This window comes from Pelmatolapia mariae, linkage group LG10_11, assembly GCF_036321145.2.
Source record: "Pelmatolapia mariae isolate MD_Pm_ZW linkage group LG10_11, Pm_UMD_F_2, whole genome shotgun sequence".
In the NCBI taxonomy this organism is placed as follows: Eukaryota; Metazoa; Chordata; class Actinopteri; order Cichliformes; family Cichlidae; genus Pelmatolapia; species Pelmatolapia mariae.
In genome coordinates, this window is record NC_086236.1 from 70,834,615 (window position 1) to 70,851,257 (window position 16,643).

Genomic DNA, 16,643 nt, shown 5'->3' on the forward strand with positions numbered 1-16,643 from the left:
CCAGCCCTTAAACTGAAAGAAAATACAAGAATTTTCTTTCCGTTTAAGTTTTAATGAAAGAAATGCTACTAGAAAAGGACAAACACTTCTGTTGAAGGGTTGTTTTACAGTATTTTACAGTTTTTAGCTATTACTGCATTTACTTAAGTACTTATTTATTACATATATATCAGGAGTGAGAAGCAAAATGTGCAATAACTGGTAAGTTTGTAGCTGATTTTGTAGTTGCAGTAGGATTTAGTGCTGTAAACCCTTGTCCCGACTCACCTATTTTTGTGTTTAACCATGGACATCAGCACTGAGGAGAAGCGGTTACATGGCTCATCTGTAGCTTTAAGTTCAAATCAAAACTTGGCAGGACTGGACAGCAAAATGTAAAGAAATTATGAGAGCAGTCCTTTCAGTTTTTACTGTTTACACTATTTTTTTTTATAGTAGAACATCACAAAAAGCAGCTGCAGAGTAGTAGAACATTTTTTAAAATAATATTACTGGACTATTGTGATTACAGTCAGTGTTTTGTTATGGAAATTTGCATTTTTAAACCTAAACAAGAATAAATGCAGTTGTAGCATATGTAACAAACCAAAAATCCACAGAATATCTGTGCAAAATTCACTGAGTTATGACTATATTTTATTGGCAAGTGCATAGAGTTACACACATTAGAAGACCCAGTAAAAATATGGCAGTTGCAATATGCTGATGCATCTTTAAATAGCAGTAGTCAAAGAAGCATCTACTGTATGTCTATATAATGTCTGTAAAGAAGCACTTCTAAAAATAGGTGGATCTCTTTAGAATACTTGCCTTCCTGCGCTTAAGAATTAGAAAAATAAACCAATAAATACATAGTAAATGTTGTTTCATAGAAATGGGAGGCATACCTGGAAGAAAAAAGAGAGCCATTGCTTAGGCTTAAGTTTTATTGCTAATAAGTAATTATGAGTCAAACAACCCAGTTTGACTATTAGCCTTCAGTTTGTATTTTGCCAGTGTTTGTCTAACCTTATTGATCAAGAATCATTTTGTTTTATGTTCAGTTTAATAAAAGACAAAAGCAGCAAATTCAGTGAAATGGGTCTTGAGCTTAATTAGTATTTGAAAATGAAAAGTGGCTTCAGTTCAGTTGCTTTTCTTTGCAAAGTGGTTGTTGTCAGGTTTGTTCTCTTTTAGATCACTACAGCAAAGCTCAGCTCACCTTCCCAGTGTCAGTATCCTTGTTCCTAGTCTTTCATCCCTGAGTTTTTTTTCTCCAGGTGTGTAGTTCATCAGTTGTGATGCACTGACTATAATTTGCAAGGTGTCTGCATGCATGTGTGTGTGTGTTTCGTCTTTTATGTCTGTCCACTGAGACCTTGCATAGACCTCCTTTTTACCTCCAGCACACCTCCTCTCATCTCAATCCCTTCATCCATCCCGACCCTTGCGCTTCCTCCTTTCCCTTTCTCTTTCATTCCTCTAATCCATACTCTCACTTTCTTCCTCTCCAAAGGATCCACTGTTTACATAATCAACATGATTTCCTCTGAGAGGTCTTCTCCCTCCATCCCTGAGGCCTCAGCCCTTTCTCTCTCAGTCTTTCCTTCTCTCACATCCTCTCCTGACCTCCCCCACTCTTTCTCTCGTCTCTTCTATGGTACCCTCAATCTGACTCATTCCTTTGGGTCTATTTTTATCTCTCCCTCACTCTCTATGTTTCTCTCCCCCTCAGTCCCGTACATGCAATCACTGCTCTGTTATGGAACGTTATGATTGAACATAGACAAAAACAGTTTGAGCCCAAACAGGGGAGAAGCCAAGAACCGGACGCAGAGCACAGGATATACAGCTTCTTTTCTATCTTTCCTTTTTCCTAATCTGCCGTCCCCCTTTCTTCTCTGAAGGGCTTCATCACACCTGACCGTCTGTCCTCGCTATCTGGTTAGACTCACTGTGCCATCGTGTGTTTGTTTCAGTGGCTATGTGGCTGTTTCCTGAGTTGGTCTGTGATTTTGCCTGCTTCTCTGCATGTGTGTGTGGGTGGGAGTAGGTGATGATGAATGGGCTTTAGCACAGACCTCCTTTGCTTGTTAGTGTGGGCTGTGAGCACATGTGTGTCAGGATTAATGATTTATTAAGAATTGTTTAATTGGTTATTTAAAATGTTTTGGATATAGCCATAAACGCAGCTGTAAAGAAAAAGTAAACCGTGTGCTGCATTTTACCACAGCTTCTTAAATCAGATATAGGCATTTAAACTTTGTCGTGTGTAGTTGCTCACTTAAGCATCTATTTACAGCACTGTGCAAAAGTCTTGAGTCACCCCTTATATATGGCTGAAATACGCAAGGTTTTAAATTACTACCTTTTTGGGAATCACCTTGTTGGTGCAAAATATACAGTTTTATGCCTGTCAAACTGTGTTGGCATCTTTTAGAGGTTCAACTAAAGAAATGGGAACAGATTATGTCCTTTTGAGACAGGCTGATAGTAACAAAGTGCCTAGCTAAACAATTTAAAATTGTTGGGGTTTTTTTGCTAGGTTAGCTGTTATGTGTAGGTGCCACACTAGGTCAGTGTTGAGAGGCGTATCAAAAACATCCTATTCTTATAATTATGCTGTGTAAGAAAATGTTAAAGTGGCCACCTATATGTGTAAATCATAGCATGATGATATATATTTGATATATATTTGTAAATGATCTGCTGATAAGCAGTTGGGTGGGGCTGGTGCCTGTCCCAGCTATTAGTGGGGCAGAGGTGGGGTACATACCTGTCACAGGACTAGCACACAAATGGGCTCGCTCAGAAGGTAGAGCAGGTCCCCTACTAATCCGAAGGCTGGTGGTTCGATCCCTCTCTGCTCCAGTCTCTGATGCATCCATCAGAATATGAATGTTAGACAGTAAGCACTTACATAGAATAAGCAATGTATGAATGGGAGAATGGGGCAAGTTGTACAAAAATGCTTTGGGTACTCAGTTAGAGCTAAATAAGCTATCTAACCAGCCATTCACACCTATCAGTAACCTGGCAAACATATATATGGGAGGAGGTTTAGAGAGAACCCACCCAGGTACAGGGAGAAAATGCAAACTCCACACAGGAGGGCCCCAGTTAGCCAGGACCACAGAAAAGGAGACCTTTCTGTGTGGAGTTTTCATGTTTGCATGGCTTCTTTTGGGGTACCCTGACTTCCTTCCACATACCAAGGACGTGTTAGGTTAATTTGTGATTCTAAATTGGCCACAGGTGAGCGTGAATGATTGTCTGTCTCTGTGTGATAGCCCTGCAACAGGCTGATGACCTGTACAGGGTGTGCGCCATCTCTCGTCCAATCACAGCTGGGATAAGCCCCAGTCCCCCTGTGACCCTGATAAACGATTAAGAGAATGGATGAATGTGTTGATAAGCTGCTTATTACCAGAATTATCAGTATGTTGTGCAGCACTCGTTTGGCTGTTTTTCAGTATGCAAGATAAAGATGAAAATGTGAAGCAACACATTTGGAGAATTAGCATACAAAAAGAAATCACCTGTAGTTTCTTGAACACTGAAGTCTAAGCGACCTTTAATAAAAGAGCCTCCTCACTCTCCTCACTCTCCCGACTCTCGCTCTCCCAGGACCCGTTTGATGCAGAGCTTCAAAGAGTCCCACTCCCATGAGTCCCTGCTTTCTCCCAGCAGTGCCGCTGAGGCGCTGGACCTCACTCTGGACGAGGACGCTATCATCAAACCTGTGCACTCGAGCATCCTGGGACAGGAGTACTGCTTTGAGGTGAGAACTGAGCTGCTCAGCGGAGAGCCCACGGCACACTCGCACACAACCACAGAGTGTACAGAACAGTAAATGACACTAAAACTGTTGTTTCCACCCTGACAAGTGAAAGTGATGTGCAATGAAAATAGGATTGCTTTTTTTCTTTTCTTTTTAAATGTGAAAATTAAAATAAGGACATTTAAATGAGCCTAAGTCCTCTCAGCTTTTCCATCACCTGTTCATTAGTGGAACATGACAGAGGTTGAGAGTGAATACAAGTCATTATTTTGGCGCTTTAGTTGCAGTCTCCATAGTGACTAATGGCTGTGGTTGTTGAATTTACCATTGGCTAACCTCAGGTGACTACGGCATCGGGAACCAAGTGCTTTGCGTGTCGCTCAGCTGCAGAGAGAGACAAATGGATCGAGAACCTGCAGAGAGCTGTCAAGCCCAACAAGGTGAGGGGAGAGAAAGGGATGCGGTAGAGGAAGAAAAAAGGATGATCCCTCTGTCTGTGTGTCTCTCTCTCTCCTCCCCGTCTCCCGTTGTTGTGTGTTTTCAATAAGAGCGCACCGCTTCATTTCTCTGTGTGAACTCCATCCTCGTGTCTGTGTGTGTCTGTGTTGAACAATTTAGTGGCTTCTACAAGCAAAATATTAAAGCTGCACAAGGTAATGTCGATGGTGGGAGGACCCAAAATGCTGTTTTGAAAAACCACAAATCAGGTAATGTGATAAGTAAATTGAACACAGCGGGTTGATGTTTACCTGCACAGCATGTCTGTGATACTTTGATAGGGAAGTAAAAGATTTAACACTCGTGAGTCTAGGTCTTTTATTGCTACTCTCTACAGACAGTGGGCCTCATGCAAGAACCACAAGACAATTTGTGGCAGAAAAAATCTATGGGTAGTTTTTCTCAAGTGGTCCAGACTTGTTGTCAGAGCAAACCCCACTTGTTGGACCTGAAATCGGATTGTCTAATCATAAAATTAGCATAAGTAAGACAGGCAACTTTCCCAAATTAATATTTGATTAAGAATATATCATTATTGCATCTATGGAGAACGTTGTCTACCTTTATTTTCCTTTGGAAAATATGAGCAGTGCATGCAGACTTGCCAGTAAAAGGCAATTTTCGGGGCACTGATCATGCTTAGTTGCCACAATGGATGGAGCCTCATATTTTACTGTGGATGCTGCACTTTATCTATCTCCTCCTGATCTCAAAACATGTATTAACCACTACAGGACTGATTATGCTAATAATCATTTATTTTGTGTACCTGAAAAATTCAATTTAACTTTTATTTATATAGCGTCAAATCACAACAACAAGGCACTCTATATTGTAAGGTAAAACCCCCCAAAATCAAATGACCCCCTATGAGCAAGCACTTGGCAACAGTGGGAAGGAAAAACTTCCCTTTAAAAGGAAGAAACCTCCAGCAGAACCAGGCTCAGTGAGGAGCAGCCATCTGTAAAGGAGGAAGACAGGACAACAGACACATTTAGGTTAAATCAAGCAATTTAAAATTTAACTAATTAATTAAATGCATGATGGTGTTTCAACATGAGGTTCATTTTCCGTGTGCTTGTACCTGACACCAGTTTTTGCAGATGATATACTTGTATTTTTTAAACACTACAAGATGGTGTATTTTCATATGGAAAGTCGTTTCCAGTGTAGCTTTAAGGTACTATGATGTTATTTGCATCTTCACAGCTTAAAAAAGACTTATCGCCCTTCATGCTTGCTCCATATATAATTAATATCCTAATTTTAATCCAAATTCCATCGTAAAGTAAAACTCTCCCATATTTCCCCTCAGTGTTATTAAAAGTGAGCAGACATGTGAGATACGCAGCTTAGATGGCAACCAGAGACTAAAGGGTTATTAAGCGAGACTGAGATGAAACATCACCAGAGTTGATTGCCTCGTCCAGATGCTGCGGCCGCAGGGGTCCTGGCTGAGTCACGGAGCTCCAAGGACTCCAAACGGGCGCTTTCTCCAAAATCTCTCCTCCTCCTACCCCAAAACAACACGCACTCTTCTTCTCAGACCAGATGCACCATAAGCGATAAGACTAACTGCAGAGAGAAGGATTATCATTATTCTTTGTAATTTTCTAGAGTCTTTTAATTCCTTTTTTCAGCCTTGATTGCTTGGTTTTCAGGAAAAAAGTATTTATTCCACCTTAATTTAGCATTCCACTAGTCTTTTGGTAATACAATTGAAATAAGACAGACACAAGGGAAGGTGTAACATAATATTAAGGTGGAGGACTTGAGCGCATGCTGGCTCTGCTGCACTGTATGTGCACTAGCAAACTGAGCCACCAGATGCCCAACACATTCAAACTCAGAGGTCTGGAATTAAATATGCCTTGTGTTTGGCGCTGGTTATCAAAGAGCATACAAATGGAGACGTTAGAGCTGTTGATCTTGATGATGCTCACGTATTTGGCCGTCTAAATTAGGTCTTAAATAGTCTGAAGCAAACAGGGGGGCCATCAACAGTGGCATTTGAGCCCAATTGAAATGACTCCCAGTTACTGAAACATCATTCTGTAATCAACAGAGCACTCTCTCCTCCCATGGGGGATGTCAAATATAGCTGGGCTTTGTGATCATGATTAGGGAATGTAGCAGTCCATAGGAGCATTTTTAGTCCATTGTGTTTGCAGCACATGTGTATTGTGTCATTTGTGTTTTTTCTATGTCTAAGGGGATTACTTTGTTTTATCCATAAAAAGAATCATTCTTCATTATTTTCTGTTCTCTTTCTCTTGTGTGTTCCTCATGCTGTTTTCTGTCTCTGTATCCAAGATGAGAGTTGAGAGCAATTTATCAAGTACAACCCACTATCATAGTAGCCAAACCACCATGTCACCAGCCATTTATTTCCTGTCATTTACTCTTTTCTCCTGCAGGCTGACCTGCTGTCGCCTTTTATTTGCACACACTCTCTCTGCTTCCACGTCTTTTTTTCTTTGCGGTCTGTCATGTTTCCTCCTGCATTGTATCATCTTGTCTTTGTAAAGCTTTTAAATGTTTTATCAGACATGCTTGACCTTGTTTGACCTGACTTTATCTCCACACAGGACAACAGCCGGAGGGTGGACAATGTGCTCAAACTGTGGATCATAGAGGCCCGCGAGCTTCCAGCAAAGAAACGATACTACTGCGAACTATGTTTGGACGACATGCTGTATGCACGCACCACCAGCAAGCCCCGCACCGACACCGTTTTCTGGGGCGAGCACTTTGAATTCAACAACCTGCCAGCTGTCCGCAACCTACGCCTTCATCTATACAAGGAGACAGACAAGAAAAGACGCAAGGTGACACAGAGAACTGTAGGGTAGCATAAAGGTCTGAAAATGAGTCATTTATATTAACTTAAAGTTGTTGAAACAATTTTGGAAGAATACAGTTGAAATATCCTAAAGTTGAATTTTATCGACTTGTTTTTTTATTTTCTTATTATCATATCTACATCAACAATATTAATTATACTAGCTTTATTTATATAACATCATTAATAACAAAGCAAAGCAAAATCAGGATAAACTGAATGCAATAGTTATAACAGCAACAAGACAAAACAGGAAACAGAAATGCAAATGCAAAATGTCAATATAGATACTAATAAAAGAATAAAAGTCCTAACAGCAGTAAAAGATACTAAATAAGACGAGTGAGGCAACAACAAACAAACAAAACAAAGGATAAATAATACTAAAAATATAAATAAAATACATCGCATAAAGTGAAATCTGCAAGCCAGTGTTTTAGGACACAATTTAAAGGATTTCCCTGATTGTCTGAGCCGTACTTCCTCAGGCAGGTTGTTCTAAAGTCAAAGAATCCCGACAGTCGCCTTTAGATTTCAGCCTCGACTTTGGAACAGCTCGAAGGACCTACCTGAGGATCTAAGGCTATGAACTAGTTCAAATTTGGCCAACTTTTTTGCTGCATAGCTTGCGGCCGGACGCAGATGTGCTTTTATTGTGATCAATAAATTCTTAAAATCAGTTGCAAAATGCACAAGAAGCCACTGGAGAGAAGCCAGGACCGTGGTGATGTGATGTTATGTGTAACCAGTAAGGACCTTTCTGAGCTAGTTTCAGGGCAGAGTGACTTTCCGTGTATGCCCAAAAAGAGGGAGATGAAGTAGTCCAGCCATAAGAAAATAAATGCATGAATTATGTGAGAGCATTGGTTTTATTTTTGAGATGCAGACAGATCTGAACAGCTGCTCTCGATGTGTGGTTCAAAGCTGAATCAAATGGTACACCCAAATGTCTGTTAGAGGGCTTTACAATGGAAGGTTTGTAGGACTGAGATGTCATGTTATTTATGGAGCAGTTAGTGCTACAGAGGTGATATTGAAAAAGCAACTATGCTTTTAGGGTCAAGAGGTCTCCAGCAAGGTATATCTGTGTATCTGCTGCACAGTACTAAGAGCTGGTAGAAGCATATGATAGAAAATATAGCAGGACCTAAAACTGAACCTTGCGGTATACCACAGGTAAAGAGGTAATCACCTGTGGTGGCAGGGTAGATTCTTTCTAAAAAGTAAAAGTGAAAACACTTCAATTTAAAAGATAAAGCAAATGCATGAGTAATACTGTGAGGTGTAACATTAGCACTTAAGAAGTAAGTGACTTAATACTGAGTCACAAAACCAGTCATTTTCATTTTCATCTCAGTACAAGAGTAACGCTGCCACAGTAAAGCTCTAGCTTCAAACAGCACTCCGGGGATCCAGCGTTAGTCCTGCTGCTCATAATTAATTCATGGCTGAAGCTTAAAATGAACTTTTTTTGACATTTCCGACTTTCAGATTAGTTTTCTAAAATATTTCTCTGCAGAACTGAAAGAAACAATGTTTCTTTACCACAGCTAATATTTTTGTTTTTGCTTTTCACGTCTAAGGAAAAGAGCACATACTTAGGACTCGTAAGCATCCCCATCTCAAGCATCACTGGACGTCAGTTTGTGGAGCAGTGGTACCCGGTCATCCAGCCCAGCGTTCTCACTAAGGGAGCTGGTGTCGGAGGAGGGAAGATCATCAATGCATCTCTACGCCTCAAATCCCGCTTTCAGACCATGAACATCCTGCCCATGGAGCTGTATAAGGAGTTTGCAGAGTATGTCACTAATAACTACCGCACCCTGTGTGCTGTGCTGGAGCCTGTGCTGAGTGTCAAGAGCAAAGAGGAAGTGGCCTGTGCTCTGGTGCATATACTTCAGAGCACAGGGAAAGCTAAGGTATGGGATCACTGAGTCCTCTACTTGACAAACACTATTTTAGGAGGAAAATAGTAACTCGGTTCCCCTTTTCTCCAGGATTTTCTATCGGACATGGCAATGTGTGAGGTAGACAGATTTATCGACCGAGAACACCTTATCTTCAGAGAGAACACTCTGGCCACCAAAGCCATAGAAGAGTACCTCAAACTGATTGGACATAAGTACCTCAAGGATGCTATAGGTGAGTCGGAATAGTGTACAGAGCGTTTGCAGTGTTTGACTTAGTCGCTCCTGTGTTCAAACCAATTTAAAATTCAGCAGATCAACTTTTGAAAGTTGGGAAATAGCCAAACTTTTAATTAAAGGGGGGAAAAAATCCTACTTAAGAGACCCAACTTTCTCTCAGCATGCCTTAGTGTTTTTGCTTGAAGAAGATAGTTTGGTTGGGTGTGGGGAATTTTATTATTTTTCAACTTATTCGTAGTACTCAAACTTGTGTCTTTTTTGCACTGCTGTGTGGAGTTTGATGATATATTGAATTATGTGATTATCCGAGCTCAGCACAAGTCTGTTGCCGGTGAGATCAAAATGCAGCTCTCCTCAAAAGGCGAGAAATACGACTTCCTGAGAGGAAGCAAAGAGCTCGATATGTTGTTATCGTTAGCCTGGTTTCATTAATGAATGTTTGCTTGAGTTCATACGAAATCGAGAACTTATTTAACATAATTGTATTCAGCCATCATTATTCTAGACTGTAGGATGCACATGAAGACTTCAGTGTCTTATGGACAACTTGAGCTTCATGGCAGTGGCCATTTGGTTTTTAACAGGCTAAAAGTGATCATATTTAGATAAGAGGGTGGAATAAAGTGATCAGTGTACACCAGCTGGCTTCATTATCAGGGTGTACTTTGAAATAATAACAAGTAACATACAAATAAAATACTATCATTTCATTCAATAATGCTACAGACACCTTAAATAACACAGAGGTCCATCTAATATTTCATAACTTTAAGCCCTAATTAAATGTAAACTTTATCAAATTTAAAAAGGTGGGTAAAAAACAGCATAAAATAAAAGTTAAATAAAGGTAAGCTACCTCCAAGTAAACAATGATATATAGGATAACATAAACAGTTTCTCAGTTGTTTCTCAGTAAAGTTTTCTCTTAATTTTCTAACATTGAGTGCATTTAATGCTTTGGTGTTCATAAAGGTAGTGCATAGGAGTGTAGAGGGACAGACAGTTTCTCCAGAGATTTCCAGTAAGTGCTAACTGCTAGTAATAATAATACTACAGTGCAGTGAATTCTGCTCAGCAGTCCATTTCTGAGAATTGTTTTCTATATGCTATATTGGTATGAAAATACTTTGAGCTAAAAGTAACAACTACTGTTTAATTTGCTGTTGCCTAATAAGACAGCTCCTCACCTACGACTACTTAAACAGCATAGTGTGGTAGTGTGGCAATGCTGGGTTTGTTGTCTCATAATTGATTTCTTTCGTATTAATCTTGTTGTGGATGTTGTTTTCTTTATTAATAACACTGAAACTTGTTGCTAATGAAATGTCACTTGCAGGGGAGTTCATAAGGGCCTTGTATGAGTCAGAAGAAAATTGTGAAGTTGACCCCATGAGAATACCACCCTCTGTATTACCAGACCACCAAGCCAATCTTCGAATGTGCTGTGAATTGGCACTCTGCAAGATTGTTAATTCCCATTGGTAAGTAGTTAGTAATGCAAAAAAAGCAACTCCTTTACTAGACTGCGTTTATTTCTCTTCGCTATAATAAAGATAGATGAGGCTTTTAAACAGCTTCTCGGTGGAATATCTAAATGTACCTAGTTTGTCCTGAAACCTTTTATGGTGCTTTATAGTGTGTTCCCTCGAGAGCTGAAGGAAGTCTTTGCCTCCTGGCGAGTGCGCTGTGCTGAGAGGGGTCGAGAAGACATCGCTGACCGCCTCATCAGCGGTTCTCTTTTCCTGCGCTTCCTGTGTCCTGCCATCATGTCGCCATCACTTTTCAACCTCACCCAGGAGTATCCAGATGAGCAGACATCACGCACACTCACCCTCATCGCTAAAGTAGTGCAAAACCTGGCTAACTTCTCCAAGTCAGTTTTATTTCATTTCATTCATATATTTAGCTTTATGAAAAGAATTCTGTTTTTTTAATCCATGTATTTAGGGAAGGAAAAAAGCTGACCATCAATGACAAAAACAAATAAATAAATAAATGTATTTATGCATTTAATTGTTCGATTTTTCTTCTTTACAGTGCCCAAAACTATTAAAAATTTGAGCTTTAATACAAAAACAGTTGAAATTAATGACATTTATTTGAAAAAACTATTATTAAATCAAAGATTATGAGTGTAGCTACAATTTAATTTCCCTGCTAAAATATTTTTCAATTCTTTATCTATCACTTTCCCTGTCACACACATATGTCCTCCCCGCCCTGTTCTGTCTGTTCCCACCTTCAGGTTTGGAAGCAAAGAGGAGTACATGTGTTTCATGAATGAGTTTTTAGAAATGGAGTGGGGCTCCATGCAGCAGTTCCTCTATGAGATCTCCAACCTGGACAGTGTCAGCAATGCAGGCGCTTTTGAGGGCTACATCGACCTGGGCAGGGAGCTGTCTATACTCCACAGTCTCCTCTGGGAGGTCATGGCTCAACTCAGCAAGGTAAACACAAAGCATCATATCTGTTGTTATAAACTGCAACCATACTGGTAAAAATCAAATGATATGTCAAAAAAATCCACAGTGGGTTATTTATCGCTTTACAGTATCCTGAATTTAACCTACCATAGTAATCAAAGTAGTCATTTCATATGTAATAATACTGCTGTATTCCTAATCATGCTGCTCTGGAACTGGAAAACAACGTTGTACTTTCTCACATGCAAGTGAAATAATGTCATAAAATAAGTGAAGTAAAACTAAAGACTAAACATAATTACAGTTTGAATTGAATTGCCAGAGTTCAGTTGATAACATTCTGATAACACAGTACATCGCTTACATTGTGCAGCCAGACTAAGCCGTGCTGAGATTCGATGTGTAATTTCAGGACTCGGTTTTAAAAGCTGCATCTAAGAAAAATGTCTTGTTCTCTCACCTCAAATGTTTCACAAAATCAGACTCCATGTGATTAAATTGCCAGTGCGTGGTGAATGAAGATGGACGTACTGAAAAACACTTACATTAGATTACACAAAAATGTTTTTAATGAATATGTAGCTAAAGTGCCATTTCTTTTTGTTTTCCCTCCAACCACAGGATGCCATCATCAAACTGGGTCCTTTGCCTCGTCTCCTGAATGACATCAGCATGGCCTTGCGTAACCCACACCTCCAGAGGCAGCCCAGCCATCAGACAGACAGAGAGCCCTGGAGACAGTCGGACAGGCTGCTGTCACGGCCCAGCTTCAGCAGGGGCATCTCATCTGAGTTCCAAAATCTCATGATGAGGGATCTTAATAGGTAGGAACATTTGAGACTTTATCATTAAACAGTTTCAAACGCTGAAACCTGAGTTGTTTTCACAGAGTGTCAAGAGAATAAAATCCAGAAGATGTTCTTTTTAAGTGATGCAGTTTCCCACTACTGGAAATACTTTTGCAAAGGACGTCCATCATCTGACTGCATCTTTCTTGTGGTTACCATTGCCAAGTAAAGTCTAGGAAAGTTTGGGGCTGCAGTGCATATTTGAAAAAGTCTTTCAACAAATGCTTCTTTTCTCATTGTTGTGCAGTAGTAGGTAAAAATACTATGGGAGATGTGGCTCTTTTTTCTGCACTACATTTATGTAACAGCTGGAGATACTTTTTTTTTTAACTAATTTTTTTCAATGAATAAGCTGCGTCATTATTTTAAAATGCAGAGCGCTGCTTAAGAAATTTGGCCCTGAACCTTTTTGCATGCAGCCTTGTTTTTTCTGTCTAGTGCCATATGGCAACTTTCGGTTGCCTAAATCTCCTCGGAGAAACATCTTACTAAGGTTTCATTTAAATAACATTTTAAGGTAACAACATCCAACAAATTTTTTCCAAAAGCCTAAAATTAGAGGAAGAAAATACAGATTTTTGCAGCAGAGCTTTTCCCCTACCCTCTTACTCGTAATTTTAATCAGATTAATCCACTTCAGATTGTTCCAGTGATTCTATAGAGGGGATTTCAGCTTTATGTTCAGAACCACTGAACTTATCTTAACCCTACATAAAACTGGGTAAAAAATAGTCAGCATGACTAGAGCAAGATGGAGAAGATATTTAATTCATATTTATGTAATTGTGGCAGCTTACATATGTTCAAGGACCTTCTCGCCCTTTCCACACACCGCACACTTGCTTGTTACATTGAATTCAGCTATAAATAACAGCCTAATAGAGTGATACATCTTAGTTTAACAACAGAGGAAGCATTCAGTTTTGATTTTAACCAACTGAAGAAAGGATTCAGATGCTTCTTCCAGCGCTGTTGTATTTAGCTTTCAACTTGCAATCATAATAATATAGTAATATAGTGTCTAAATAAACTGTTCATAGAGGAAGAGTGTAGAGTTTGTTAGACTCGGGCCTCACCTCCTGTTTCTGCTGTTCTCCAGCTCTATAGATATCACCCGTTTGCCTTCCCCTACATCCACCGGAGGGGTCATGCCATCTCGTACCCAGATGAGTTTTCAGGACCGTGACCATCCTCATCGAGCATCCTCCAAAGACATGTTTTACGTATCACGCCCTCCGCTGGCCCGATCCAGCCCAGCGTACTGCACGAGCAGCTCGGATATCACAGAACCTGATCCTAAGGTGAGTTTTACCACACTGACTCGGGGAATCACCATCCCATCCGCTAGGTTTACCTTTATCAAGGTGAGATTAGTATGACGTGCATGTTGGTCATACTGTAAGAATCTGCCATCGTGTGATCGAGGCTCTAGTATATCATGACATCTGCTTTTTTCCCACTGATTCACCACGCAACTCATCCTAGCGGTATTTCCTGGGAAATACTTTGATGCATTCCGATAACCAGGCAGGCCTCGCGGTAAAAACACCCGCACCACCCTCACCCATCATCCGTGGCCACCTAACATAAGCAATAACAGGGGGCACACTAGCCTCTCATATCCCTTATTATTTAGGTGCTCAGTGTCAATAAAAGCGTATCTATGATGGACCTCCAGGATTCCCGAATGAACAGCGTGTCTAACCTGCAGTCGGTGGACATGCTCAACTCCTCCCAGGCCTCCATCGCCGGCATGGGCAGCTTCGGCGGGCTGAGCAGCGGAGGCGGTGGCGGCCTGGGGTCGGGCCTGAGCAGCCAGCTGCGGGCCGGTGGGAGGTTGTCAGCTGGCTCTGGCGGCTCCAGCATGTCCGGTGGCCTCCGGCTGAGCCAGCTGAGCCAGATGGGCACCACCACCGACTCGCTATCCCAGCAGCAGCAACAGCAGGCCGCCGCCATGCGCTACCCGCTTTCCTTCCAGAATCCCCTCTTTCATCTGGCGACTGCTGATGGGCCTCAACAGCAACAGCTCCATCACCAGCACAGCCGGGCTCAACCCCCCGCACCCCTTCTCCTGGCCCCAGAGCCCGAACCCTCTCACCAGTCCTACATCCCACAGTTCGCCCATGGAGGGTTCTCTCGCAGTGAGGATCTGTCCACCCTCAGGACCAGGGACGGTCACCTGGGACAACCCAGCATCATCCACTCACATAGCTACAGTGACGACTACAGCAGGGCTGACTATGGACGCAGGCAGATGTCCATGCATATGCAGGTAAATGGACTCTCACTGTATTTCTGTAATGTCACAAATTCGCTATGTAATAATGTTTACATGTGAAATGGTATTACTATAGATGTTGAATTAGTATTTTCATTATGCACAAAGGATAAAAAAGGAACAATGTTATAGACATTGATTAAAAAAATATAATCACAGTCTCATACCCTGAGCTTCAGTTTTTTTGTACAAACCAGACTGTAAAAAATCTCAAAATGCTCTAAAATAAACACCAAAGATTTTCTAACTTGAAAGCACTAAATTATGAATCATTGATAATTAAATTGGTTCCAGAAGATTGTTTAATTCCACTCTAATCAATTTGTTGTGAAAGTCCTTCAGTGAGTATGCTTCATACCTCTTTTGCTCTGAAGCAGTGCCAGTGCTTTCTCTAGAACCTGATAAAAAAGACTGGAACCATAAAATTGCTGAGCCCAATGTTGGAACTACTGATGTCAGTGGCTGGGAGAGGCTACTGCAGAAAATTCAGTGATGATTCAAAAATGCGGCTGTGATTTTCTCCTGGAATGTAGTGGATATGTAATTGTTCACATGTTAAGCAAAATGTGGGCCGGTTTATAAAACGCAGATCAACGTAGCCACCGTGATGTCACCGATAGATTTGCAATGTTCTGTTTTCATCTTAGCAAGCTTAGCATTTTGGAAACAGACATCACATGAACTTCATGTTTTGATCAATAAGACCTGAAACTATCAACTAGGCCCAAAAACCTTTGAACGTGTTTACTGAAACCCCCCAAAATTGGGCCTTTCTTTGACAGTGGAGCCGAGCTTTAAGAGTCAATCACCAAAAAGATCTCTTTATTCCAACATTTATTAGGAATATATAATATATATTAATTGATAATATATAATTCTGATTCTGAGGATTTGCAGTTTTTCTTTGTCTAGTGTGATGGTAACACACTTTTTTTTAGGGATGAGCTTAAGACATGACGTCATCATAAGAAGTCATGACAAAGTCTTCTTGTCACAAAGTCACAAGTCTTTGTGAATGTTTATGATTGTTGTCATTAAGTGTCACAATGTCATTTTTATTACAAAGTTACATTGATTGATATGTCTTTGTGATGACAGCTTGACATTAACCAGGACAACGTAAACCTGTCATAAACATGGCGTACCAGGTCAAACTTGAAAAAGTGTCTCACTTTTTGCATTACATCACACATTACATTAAACTGCCATATGTGACTTTAAAACTGGATGTGATGTGACACTCATTATTTTTTTAACCTAAGCAACCATAACTTTATTGAATGTTGTGCCTATCACTTGATTTTTTATTTATTTGTTGTTGAAATGTCTTAAACTTAAGATCCTGTATTAAGACCACATTCATACAGATTGCTACTCAGTTAACACTGCAGGAGCACCAATGTAAAAGCCAAAACACAACAAGTTGCCTGTCAGAAAAGCTGAATCAAACTAGAATGCCATGCAAGCCTCATCCAACAAGGGGCTGCATTGGTTCTGTCAATTCCCAGTTTTATCCAATCTAGGAAGCTAAGCAGAATCAGGCCTGGTTAGTACTTGGATCCTTGAGTGTCTGGTGCTGATACCAGGTGCTGTAAGCTGGAATTTGATTGGGTAAAGTGGGGTGTCCTTTTATTGGAGGGTTAGTGGATGAATCTTCAGCCCACCTGGTCTGTATGTCTAAGGGTGCTTGAGCAAGATACTGAGCTAGAATAAAGTACTGGAGCTAGCTGAAGATTTAGATGGGCCCTTGGAGTAGTCAGTAGTATTAGTAAAGCAATGCAATTAATTTAAATTCAATTCAATTTGTTTTATATAGCCCCAAATTACAACAACAGTCACCTCAAGGT

General features: G+C 40.5%; 1 protein-coding gene across 5 annotated transcripts in view; it reads left to right on the plus strand.

Moving 5' to 3' along the window:
* Window positions 1–16,643, plus strand: part of syngap1b (synaptic Ras GTPase activating protein 1b) — a 172,738-nt gene that overhangs the window by 131,972 nt on the left and 24,123 nt on the right. For 2 of the 5 annotated variants that reach the window (XM_063488242.1, XM_063488244.1), the window contains exons 6-16: window positions 3,607–3,760; window positions 4,102–4,200; window positions 6,847–7,086; window positions 8,684–9,019; window positions 9,098–9,242; window positions 10,584–10,728; window positions 10,884–11,120; window positions 11,493–11,694; window positions 12,292–12,494; window positions 13,618–13,819; window positions 14,197–14,790. In XM_063488242.1, coding sequence (XP_063344312.1) covers window positions 3,607–3,760; window positions 4,102–4,200; window positions 6,847–7,086; window positions 8,684–9,019; window positions 9,098–9,242; window positions 10,584–10,728; window positions 10,884–11,120; window positions 11,493–11,694; window positions 12,292–12,494; window positions 13,618–13,819; window positions 14,197–14,790 — 2,557 coding nt within the window. Of the gene's footprint in view, window positions 1–3,606; window positions 3,761–4,101; window positions 4,201–6,846; window positions 7,087–8,683; window positions 9,020–9,097; window positions 9,243–10,583; window positions 10,729–10,883; window positions 11,121–11,492; window positions 11,695–12,291; window positions 12,495–13,617; window positions 13,820–14,003; window positions 14,058–14,196; window positions 14,791–16,643 lie in introns of all 5 variants that reach the window. The other 3 variants (XM_063488241.1, XM_063488243.1, XM_063488245.1) reach the window with 3 other exon arrangements.